We start from the raw sequence: 12,082 nt of genomic DNA, 5'->3' as shown, positions 1-12,082 counted from the left end.
TAACTGAAGAAAACCGCATAATTAAATCCACTCTGACAAAAATTCGACTGAACTGTCTTACCCCGCTAGTGGCATTGAGTTCAACCAGCAGGAAGAAGACATACTCCTGGCCAGGTTCGAGAGGCTTGTTCTCACAGTTACTGTGGCGGTTTTCAGATCCTACTGTGAAGCTAGCGGGCAGTTGCCTGAAGCAGGCTATGATGTAGGGCTTCTTCTGGTCCAGCTGACGGCGTGAACGGCGCTTTGGATTCACCTCCCTCAACAGCTGATTGACGTAAAAAGGTTTTATTGTACTTCTTTATGTGTGAGAGCGTGAGTGTATTTTTAAAATTTTGGCAGATCAAAGACTAAATATAGAGAACATTCAAGTCAGACCTAATGAGAGTTTCTGAGTGCAGAAAGTGTTTATAATGTTAATGTTTTTTAAATAAAAATTTAAACAAAACAAGAGCTATTATTTAAGCACAAAAAATGACATCAATTCAATAAACTGGAAATAAGAAACTGTAATATGGCAGTAGTACAAATTTTCAAATACATAAGCAGTAGGTCTCTTGAATAAGTAGCTGTTTTGTAGAAGGTCTTGAACTCTTCCTGAGATCAAAGAAAACAATCTGTAGGTGTAACTGCACACTTAAGATTCTAAAAGCTTCAACATTTCTGGCAATGCTCCATGCAACCATGCAACCCTTTCCCCTACATCAATCCTCTCTCATTCAGTTTAGACTGCAGACAGAGGCGGGCCCTAAGCAGAGGGAATGTGTGTAATCCCAAATCCAATAGGGATGGCTGCTGTTGATCTGGTGCTCAAGGTGACCCCGAGCTATGGTTATGAGTAGGAGAAGACTGTGTAATTCTCTCTTCTGCATGCTTTTGGGGGGGGGGGGGGGGGGGGGGGGGGGTGTCAAATTAGCATAGCTGAGATTTACTTATGTCTGTGTTCTGTGTGCCTTGCCTACATGGGTACATGATGTGCACAATATGGACAGAACATGAAAACTACTGTTTATGTATAATGATGCAATTTTTGCAATTTTGCCTCTGTATGTCATCACAGTTTATTTAAAATCAGGTAGTCAAGAAGTAACTGAAATGACTTTCAGCTTTAACAGTGAGAAGCCACCAAATCCAAGTTTAACACTTGGAATCGACTGCAGATCTCGTATTTGCTTAATTTTTCTTGGAATAAGAATGTAAAAATCTGACCAGCCCATTAAACTGCTTGTCAGTCCATTGTCCATTTACGTTTGAGCCTCTAAAATGAGGGAAAATGTGTATATATGCCTTTAATTTGTAAACAGACACATTGTTGTTAAATCCCTTCAATTATAGCTGAAAGTCTCCAGTTTAATCATATGTTGGCTGGTTGTACAATCCACTGTGGTGGTGTACAGAGCCAAAATGACAAACAAACAAACAAACAAACAAACAAACAAAAAAACAGCTTGAAAGCTTATTGTGTGCGCTACCTCTTCTATGTCTATCTCATCAGGGTTTTTCAAGTCTTTAACAGTTCCTGGGGTCTTCTTAAGCGGCACCACTACTACATAGAAGTTCCTGTGAACACAGCATGAAAGCACAATAAAGATTTGATTTTAATAAACAATCCTTTAAGATTGTAACAGAATTTACATTAAAAATAGCCTCACACTCAACACTAAATTGACGTGACAATTCGGTTCTCTCAAAGGGCCTAGCAATTACCAGCAGTCCACGTCACATACTCATTACCTAGTGATCTCAACAGATGTCACGTCAGATTTTAAGTATGTCAACATTTAAACTTTTTCAATTAATTCAATTAAATTTTATTTATACAGTGCCAAATCACAACAACAGTTGTGTTGTGTTGTGTCAAGGCGCTTTATATTGTAAGGTAGACCCTACAATAATGCGTACAGAGAAAAACCCAACAATCATATGGCCCCCTACGAGCAAGCACTTTGGCGACAGTGGGAAGGAAAAACTCCCTTTTAGCAGGAAGAAACCGCCGGCAGAACCAGGCTCAGGAAGGGGCAGGGCCATCTGCTGCAACCGGTTGGGGAGAGAGAAGGAAGACAGCAACCCCTAACCCTTCAAGACAATTCAGACAGAGCTCACAGATGCTTTTAGCCCTCAAAACTCACTTGACATCCTTGCTGTCAAATGATGGAAAGGACATGGTGAGCGCGGTATCCGAGTTACTGTAGATGTCCAACTTGGGTTTCCTGATCAGCATGAGCGGCGCTGTCCTGGCTATTACCCGATGTCTTTGCCCACCATTTATGCTTTCTTGACAGATCACTGTGAACTCATAGGTGGTGTTAGGTCTTAGTCCAGTGACGAACACCTTCAGCTGCCTGGCATCCACATCCATCTTCTGGCGGTTATACTCAATCTAGGATTAGAGTGATAGTCAATCAGCAAATTGGTGAGGGAATAGAGAGTAAAAGAGGAAGATTGTTTAGTGGTAACTCATGTCACTGAAATATGACAAACTGAATGACAGTTTTCAATTGAATTCAACTTCAAGGATGCTAAATTACACAGTGGGAATGCTTTACAACATTATACTCACAGTGCATTTATACGGGGACCTGCTTTCAGAAAACTTCCAAGCAATGACCACTGTGGACTTGGTGGCCCACTTTACAGTGAAGTTCTTTGGAACATCTGTTGAGTGCACAAACGCAAGAAGAAGAAAAAAAGAAAGAGGGTGTATCATAAGTGAATGGACCATCTTTACATCAGAAAGAAAGGGAAACAAATAAAGAAACCTGATTTTGCTTTTTTGCTTTTTTTAAAAAAAAAAGAAAAAAAAAGCTGTTCTTCCCCTGCAACGCTCCTCTGGGTAGGAAAGTGAGTGTAACAGTGAGCTGTGATTGGCTGTGAGAAGGGCAACGCGATTGGTTAGGACACACAGCACGTAAGACTCATGGACAACAAACCCATGGAGCACAAGGGTGTACCTACTGGCTAGCCATCGTGGGTAGTGCCAACCCAGCTCATCATTATCTTTGAACCACGAGCATTTGATGATTAACAACTGACCCATGCGGTCCCAATGCCAACTGATCCTACACCTCTACTAAGTCTGGGTTGGCACTGCCAACGTGATGCTGTGTAGGCAAAGAGACAAACCCAAAACATAGCATGCTAACAGTCCTTAGCGGTGCATCTGTGGGATGCCATGCCACAAGCTGTCCTGTCGAAGGACAGGGGGACGGAGAATGAGGTTCTGGGAGAGGAAGGGAGTTAGGAAGGGCAGAATATCTTAAACCAAAAATAAAATAAAGAACCAAAATGAGGGTTTTGCAATTTTAGAGGTCCACACTTACTCTCAAAGTGACTAGATCTGATTGAGATCCTACCTTGTTTGTAAACTGGGGATGTGAGATGACATTAGCTGAGTGACTGTGCTTGGCAACAGGCTGCAAGAATGACTGAGAAGAGTGTCTGACCAAATTGCACTTACCTTGAAATTCTAGGCTTCTTTCCTCTTTCTCAAAATGACTGACTATAACTTACTGACTTATCTTTTACCTGATTTGGGTTATTGAAGTAAGTATCCCACGGCAAGCAATTTAAATATCAATGTTTCCTCTTTCTTGAGGAGAGGTGGAGGTGGTTGAAGGAGGGGGTGGGCAGTTTTTGTGTTGCTGCAGATTAATTTTAGCCAATTTCCAACCCCCCGCCAACTGGGTTGGATAACATAGACAAACAGGCAAGCCCTACCTGCTGGATCAAAGGCCACGGTCCGATACTGGATAGGTGGGCTGTAGGGCCCTGGACCTACACTGGTGTGTGCACGTATTTTCACGTCATATGCCGAGTTCGGTTTGAGGCTGTTGAGCACATAGCTGAAGAGGCTGGGGGGTAAGTGGAGTTCCCGTGGAGCTTCTCTGGTGCCAGCTTCTTTATAGGCCAAAGTGTACTCTGTGATTACCCCATTCCTCTCTGCCAGGACTGGTGGAGACCAGGACAGCTGCACTGAGCAGCAAGTCACATTGGAGCCCTCGTTAATTTGTGGGTATCCCCCTGGCGTATTCTCAGGCACATTGACTTCTACCACAGCCTCTTCCCCAAAGCCACCCCTGCTCTTGGCAGAGATCTTAAAGAGATAAATTGCCCCCCGGTGAATGTTGCCCACAGAGTATTGCCGCTCTTGGGGAGCAAATTCCAGTGTGGCCAAAGGAGAGACATCTTTTCTGCCAAACTGGAGCCGGTAACCCTGCAGGTCCATGCCATTGGTTAGATCTGGAGGATCCCAGCGAGCCACGGCTGATGTCTCTGAGTCCTGAGCCACTGACAGATAGGGCGGACCAGGTACTGCAGAAACAAAGAAATAAAAAGCGTGATGTCTTTGCATTACAGTTTTATTAGAATGCACGTTTTTAAATAAGAGACATGAAAATGGTACATATGGGTGAGCGTTGAAAGTCATTCATGACATATAACCATCGTTTATGTTCTATTTTTCCTTCCGATTTAGGAGTTATGGTTTGTGTTATAGAAAGTGCACTGAGTTTTTGTACTGTGTAGCAAAATCATCAACACTGTTACTATTGATACAAATAGTATACGACGGAAGCATTTACAAAGGATGGTAAAAACATAGCTGGATCAGATACCGCACATAAAACGATGTCTATGTGTCCAAGGTAAAGATCAAGATGAACAAAACTCGGGGAAATTGTTTGAACTTACAGTCAATAAGCTAACAAAGTGAGTCAGAAATGCAGAAGATCCCCAAAATGCTTTAATTCCTAAGTGATCGCTGTACCCATTACCATTTCATGATACATAGAAGCTGAAGCCAAAAATCATTGCATTACAGCAAAGCACCACTAAAACTTTAAGCGAAGAACAGCGCCTTGTTTGTCTCTTGTTGTAAAATGGATGATCTACTCTTGGGGTCCAGACACTATTCTTCAGAGTGGCCCAGTTTTGCTGCTGTTATGGATGACACACGTCTCATCCTAACCCTCCTTTTAAGGTCCCATCACCAAGACAGCGGCAGCAGCAGTTATGTGAAGCCTTTAGTTCTCAAGCTGCTGTCAAAGCTTTGTGAGAGATGAGCGTGGCTGATTTGCACTTGAGCCCCATGTAAATAGATTCTAGCTTCCTCGCTCATCTTCTGATCTATGTACTTCCCTCCTTTTTCTGAGAAACAACAAATTTTCTCAGAAAAGGTGGGGACGGGACAAACAACTGGCAAATGTTATAAGTATTCTATTATAGATACACATTGTTTTATGAATTTAAATCCAAATGCATTACTTTAGTATTAATAAAGAAAACAGGTAATGAGACACGTCAGCTATGAAATTAATTACATGTATCTACAGTAGTCAGACAGAATGATGAGTGACAGTCTCCTGCATACTGAAGATTCACAAAGCTTGCCAATTTGTTTGGCAAAGTTGGCCTGCGAAACTGTTTGATCCTGCATAAATTTATTAACAACTAAATAAACTGAATGCAAATTATTAACTGTGGTTGCAGGTGTTATGTACTTTTCATCATTATCTTATGCAGACATAATTATGCCTTCATTTGCTTTCTTTGGCTAACGCTTGTTGATGCTAATGCTAGATGAATTCAAGCTGAATTCACCCCTGCACCCACCCCTTAATCATTGCATCCTGTATCTTTGTGCTTGATGGACAGTCTGAATTTTCTTTGCTGATGTGTGTCAGCCTATTGGCCCTGGTCTCCAGCCAGCTTCATCTCCTATATCGCCATTCCAGCTGCACATAGAGCTATTTGGCTTGTTGCCCAGTGTGAACTTAAAGTAATTTGGAGAAGCCAACATTAGTCTGAGGCAACAGTACTGCCTCTCAGTGGAACAGTATCATCGTGCAAATGTGTCCGTGTATACTGTATGTGTCTACATATAGTTTATTGTGATAAGATGTAAGTTTTGTGCACACAGTAAACGCACAGACACACACACAGAGCCTGGAAAGAGAAGAAAGAGAGAGCAAGAGGGACAGAGAGAGAGAGAAATCCACTCCACATACTCTCCTTCCTCTGCGCTTATTATTCATTTCTGTTTGCCAATGATTTTCTTTCTGAAGACTGTTGCTAGAGGAAGATGGAGGTGAGTGGGTAGATGGCGGCTAGTCAGCTGAGCATTTGCCGGTAATGGAAAGGTGGGGGCAGCGAGTGTTGGGTGAGACAAATGCTTCTAATACTCCCTGGCTACATACTGTAGCTCAGCTTGGTGTCATTTGGAAACCCACTCTCCCTTCATGATCACTGCTAATCAAGAAAATAGAATCAGGGAGAATGATCCTGCAAAGGCGCAGCACGTGTCTTCGATTCTGTTTTTGTGCTTCGCTTCGGAATTCAACAGGCTGCCATATGTATCCATTGCAGCCTGTGTACCCCCAAAACGGTTTTATTATTTGTACATTTTAAACTGGGGCCTAGTGCACACTGGGGAGAGGGATCACGGGTACTGAGCCAGCAGATTGGTGTAGAGAGGGGGAGGAGGGGTGGGGGGACTGCTCATGGTGTGGGCTGAGTGTGTGTGTGTGTGTGAGGTGCTACAAGGAGATGATAAAGTCAACAAGGCCATAGTGAGGGGTTGAAAAATGAGTGAATGAGAGATGATGAAGGTGACTGGGGACAAGGTGCAATCAGCTGCAAAGAGGGCCCAACAGGGATATGAGGAGGCAGAAACGTGTGTGTGTGTGTGTGTGTGTGTGTGTACATGAGCGATTCTGGGCTTCCAGGACACTTTGATTGTCCCTCTCCACCTCTCCTCTGTGTCACCCTCCTTTTACCCACAGTCCCTTTTTTCTTCCCAATTTCTTTACTTTACTTCTCCCTTCGCACGATGTCCAATTCCCACTCTCATTTCCTAACTTCCTCCTCTTTCCACTCTTTGACCATTTCAGGGTCGAGCCTGATTCAGTCCCTCCTTGTGGGCCTCCCTGCACATTTCCCATTAGGCCACCATATTAACAGAATACTGTTGATACTTACTCAGTCTGACTCAGAAGGGGACGATCAGGTTTCTTTCTCATTTCCTACCTCTCTTGTGCACGTCAGTCACGCATACGCAACTTTGCAAATGCTGAAAGGTCGTGTAAAATCTGTCTCTCTGATCTTTATTTTCCCTTTGCTTCTTTGAATCCTATCTGCCTATATTTCAGGGATTCATGGAGAGTAGTCATTTGTAGGGTGGGAAATGTAATGGAGAAAGAAAAGCAATAAATTTCACTTGGCCCATTCGGAGAGAAGGAGCCATTAAAGAAGCAAGGAGAAAAAGAGCTCAGCAACCTTTTGCATGATGCATCAAGTATTGTGAGGTTGGCCTAAGGGAGTTTTAACCAGTTAAGATGTTACAAGTGGAGGATACCCAGCAATCTTTAAAGCTGTAAATAACAGTGTTGTGGCTGATTTGATCTGAATCAATATCCATCCATACTTGCAATGCAATTTATAAATAATTAAAATGAAACCTAATATGATTTAATCCATCCATTTGTGTGGATCACACCAACGGGCCTTATGTTTGGTACCTGGTGATGCAAAATAACAGTTTTTCCCCTTGCTCTATAGCCTCTTGGGATCCCAAGCTGATATTTTGAGCAACTTGGCGCACAGCCTACCAATAAATAACTGTGCCTTTGTAGCATTATGTTTTGACTTTGTTCGACTTATAATGAAGTCTTGACTATTTTTTTTCCATTAGCATGTGAGCAAGAACGAAAGATTTAAAGGACGCAGACATTGATTGTTGGCCGTGGTTCAGTGTATTCCTCAAAGGAAGAGTTTTAAAAATATGACTCATGAAAAGCCACTTTTCAAACCTAGCTTTCACTCAGCAAACAAAGAGAGATTCAGCCACAGAATAAATGTTGTTCATCTATGACTCACAAATAGGTATGGAACTCCAGTTTTATCCAAGTCAGACAAAATCCTGCATAGATCTTTTTCAGATCCTTTTTGATACACCAAACTACCAGAGAGGCTGGTTGGAAAGTCTGGAAGATAAAAAGCCTTGGCCATTGATGTTACAATTTTTAGTGGCAAGAAAAAACATGCCATCGTTGTCATGACGCACTGTATCGAAGCCTTATTGTTACATAAAAAAAGACCAAGGCTATGACATCTTCTGTAGGCAACTGCTCTCCTCAAGTGCATGCTTTAGAAAAAAAAAAGATTTTAGAAGAAATTGCATAAGTTACATGTTTTTTAAAAAATATATATTTTTAGAGGACGTACAATGTGGGAGAATGTTAAATTGATTTACAATACGCATTTGAAGTGTGCCAATTTATGAGTGAGTTCACACAAGTGCAAACCACACGAAGGAGTGGTTGTCTCAACAAAGAACATCTGTTTTTCATGGTGAAGAAGAAGAAAACATCTTATATTTGGGTTTATAAGTTCCTACAAGTTGGGATCCATTTTTAGTGTGGTTTTTGATGAAAAGTTTCTATGAAAGTTTGTGTTTTGTTTAGTTTTGTAGTTGAAGAATGTACAATGTTACAGTTACAGTGTTGTGCAAAAGTCTCGAGACACCTGCAAATTTCTTAATATTTAAAAAAAAAAAAGGCAAATCAGTGATGAAGATATAGTATATGGGGCAAAAACAGAATTCTAAAGATGCTAAAAAAAAAGTCAGTTGCTTTTCTGCGTTCATAATTCCACCACTGGTACCATGACAGAGCCTCCGCCATGTTTTACAGATGCCTGTAGACGCTCATTGTTGTAGCTCTGGCATGACCTCCTTCATTACATATTGATGTCGATTTGAACCAAGTTGCTCAGCTGTCTGTGTAAACACAACACTGTTTCATCCCTTGAGATAGGTGTCTGCTTTATGCTTCAATGATTTATAGGTCAGTGTAAAGTGTCTTACCGAACAACAACAAAAACATCTTCTAGAAAATGGTCAGGTAATGAGTGAAATGAGTGAAAAAGCAGACCTTAGGAAAGCCTGAGGAAGTATTGCTTAAAAACACTTTAAAAATGAAAAGGAAGTCTGGGTACATGGAAACAAAATCTCAAAAGCCTAAACAGGGCTTCTTGATTAGTCCACTAATACCATAATATAATCATATGAGACCATCCTCTGTAATTGAATGTACAGACACTATGAACTGTGTATAATCTGATGATTCTGTCACCTGTTCTCATGTTGTCTGAATTTTTTGCAATTCAAAGATGTAACTATTCAATTAGTTCATTAGTTCAACTTGCTCTGGAGGAAAAAACAACAAAAGAAAATTGCCTTGAAAATTGCCAATGTCCCAATCATCCTAACGGTGCTTGGGACAAGAAGGACATCTGCTTTACCTCCAAGAAAACCTGTTTTTACTTCTTTCCCCCAACACCTCAATCTCTCACCTCTTACCCTATTCTATTTATCTTGGCCCCTGGCATAAACTAGTTCTTTAATTCAATCATAATAAAAAGGAGAAGCTCTCCCTTCGAGGGACAAACAGAATTGCTGTGGAATGGCGCATCAGTCAGCCAGTCCTGACAGAAGGATGGAGAGTGACAGCACTCGCTCAGGCCCCTTGGGCAGCGCCATGCTCCCTGACACCTGTAACACACACTTGTCACGAGATGGGACATTTGTGTGTACACACATTAGGTTGTGAAAATGTGCTGTCTGTACAGGAACGTATGACATACCACTCTACAGGTCTGCACATATCGTTACAGACGAAATAATCAAACCCTGATAAAGATTCAGCAAAGCAGAAATACTGCGTTTTTAAAATATCTATGTGAAGAACTTCTGAAATAGAAGATAGATGGGTGGATGGATTTAAAGTTATTTGCTTTTGGGGGGAATGGAAGGGAATGAGAGCATGGACTGAAAGACACCAGCTTTATCAAGATATAAGCATTTTTTTGAACATTACTCGACCATTACACCACCTTGTCCTTTGTCTTTTTGAGTCTTCTGACTGTTTTGTAAGGTAATTCTGAATGTAACCCCAAGATCAGAATTTAGTGCCTGCACTTTTTTTTTTACATCCTGCATGCCAGCCTAACTGCTCTTCCTTCATTCTGCCTTCTGTTGTTACTGATTGGACAGTGCCCCAATCCTGTGCTCTCATCAAGCTGCAGCAGTAATTCTTCCACCTGCTTCAAAAGTACAGCCAATCTGTTCTTCCAGCCAGCCCTGATTTAGGGTTTTTTTTGTGTCCCTGTATATATCCAGTGTTTTTGTTACTTGTAGCTTAGAACACATTTTGAGCATTGAATGTATTCAACAAGCTTAGTTTTCTGCATGTCAGCTAGTCTAGTGGTTGCTAGAGGCTCTGTAACCTACTTCATTGTTGTTTGCAGCCACTGTCTATTTCCTGGAGACCAGACCAGGTAGTAAAGTCCCATATCACACACTGAACCAAAATTCAGGAAGTATTTTAGTTTAGTAGTGCTACTGCTTTGTTGTAATTTTGGTTTGGTTAGACAGTGAATGTAGGTAATGGCGGGTTTCTTTCTTTCTTTACTTTAAAAAAACAAAAACAAAAACACAGAAACAACAAATGAACATATATTAAATCCTTGCATCCCAATCCCTCACTATTTTAAAATAATAATAGCGTAAAAAAAAAAGTATGTGCTGTATGTATACAGTTGTGCACATATTGGCACTTTGAGGCCTTCTCAAGTACATGCATACACAATCTTAGTTTAATGGCCTAAAACCACTCACAGAAAGCTTTCAAACTCATAGCAAGTCAACCTGAGGTTCACAGTGAATATAAAAAGTCTTCACACCATTGTCAAAATGCTAGTTTACTTTATGATGTAAAAAAAAAATTAGACCAGGCAAAATAATTTTTGAACTTTTTCAACCTCTAACATGACCTACAGACCCTGCAACTCAACTGCAAAAGGATTGAAATAAAAAACTTACAATAACCTTCTGCATAAATATGCACTCTCAAACTAACACTTTGTTGAAGCACCTTTTGACGTTGTAACATAATTCATTCTTATGGTGTTGGTGCTTATAAGCGCAGTGCATCGTGACTTTCTAATATTTGCCGAGTCTTCCTTGCAAAAGTGCTCCAAATCTGTCCAATTGCATCATCTGCTTTCTTCAGGTCACCTCACAATATTTCATTTGGATTCAGTTCTGGGCTCTGGCTTGGCTTGGCCATTTCAAAACTTTAATCTTCTTCTAATTAAGCCATTCTTTTTTTGATCTGGATGCTTTCGGTTTTTGGCACACTAAACGTTAAAATGCTTTCTAGCATAAACTTCACTGTTTTGCCAAAACACAATGGTGTTTGAAACTGCTCAGAATTCCCTCCACCTTAACTAAGGCTCTAGCTCAACCTGAAGAAAACGCCCCCAAAGCATGATGCTGCCACCACCATGCTTCACCGCGGGTATGCCATTGTTTTGGTGGTATGCATTGCTTTGGTTGTAATAAAAAGCTTTGGGATTTTACCCTTGGTTTCATCAGACCAGAAACATTTCTCCACATCCTTTTGGGAGACTTGATAGATGTTGCTGCAAAATTTTGCTAATTTTCTTTGTAAGAAAATCCGGCTCCCTGACTTCTTGTTTTTTCATCAACTTTGTTCAGGTATAGTTATTGTCACTTTTACATCATTTCATTTGTTATTTATTGTCCTCACTGTTTTCTTGCTGTTTGTTTTGGTATACATTGGCTTGGAAACGAACTGACTGAATGTACCTACAATTAAACTAAACCCAAAACATAAGCTTGTTGATATGGAACTACATTATTTTTATTTATTTATTTTTATTTTACCCCCTAACAGATCTGGTTTTGAACCACATTGTTCAGGTTATAGGTCACATTTTAGGTAGAACATTTCTAAATAATTTATATATATATTTTTCTATTTTTGCATTACAAAAATGTGGCATTTTAGCAGGGGTATGCAAGCTTTTTACATCCTCTGCAGATCATGCTCATTCTAAACAAACTACCAGCTTTTAGGCAGGCATAGAGAGTCTAGACAAACTGGTATGCTCAGCGGTGAAAAAAAAAAGGAGAAATGTGAAGAAAACAATGCTTTGTAGAGTGCAGGCTCTAATATACAGCTAAAACCAAAGAGCAACATGTGTTTTCATGCTCTCCTAATCTGTC

General features: G+C 40.7%; 1 protein-coding gene across 5 annotated transcripts in view; it reads right to left on the bottom strand.

Moving 5' to 3' along the window:
• Nucleotides 1-12,082, bottom strand: part of ptprsa (protein tyrosine phosphatase receptor type Sa) — a 180,326-nt gene that overhangs the window by 42,621 nt on the left and 125,623 nt on the right. For all 5 annotated transcript variants that reach the window (XM_085371935.1, XM_085371934.1, XM_085371937.1 and 2 more), the window contains 5 exons: nt 3,715-4,308; nt 2,558-2,652; nt 2,127-2,377; nt 1,470-1,557; nt 62-265 (listed from right to left, as the gene is read on the bottom strand). In XM_085371935.1, coding sequence (XP_085228061.1) covers nt 62-265; nt 1,470-1,557; nt 2,127-2,377; nt 2,558-2,652; nt 3,715-4,308 — 1,232 coding nt within the window. The remainder of the gene's footprint in view (nt 1-61; nt 266-1,469; nt 1,558-2,126; nt 2,378-2,557; nt 2,653-3,714; nt 4,309-12,082) is intronic.

This window comes from Diplotaxodon limnothrissa, linkage group LG15, assembly GCF_057381915.1.
Source record: "Diplotaxodon limnothrissa isolate DT_005_m linkage group LG15, D_limnothrissa_male_GT1.1, whole genome shotgun sequence".
NCBI lineage: Eukaryota > Metazoa > Chordata > Actinopteri > Cichliformes > Cichlidae > Diplotaxodon > Diplotaxodon limnothrissa.
This window is presented reverse-complemented; position numbering and strand designations above follow the sequence as displayed.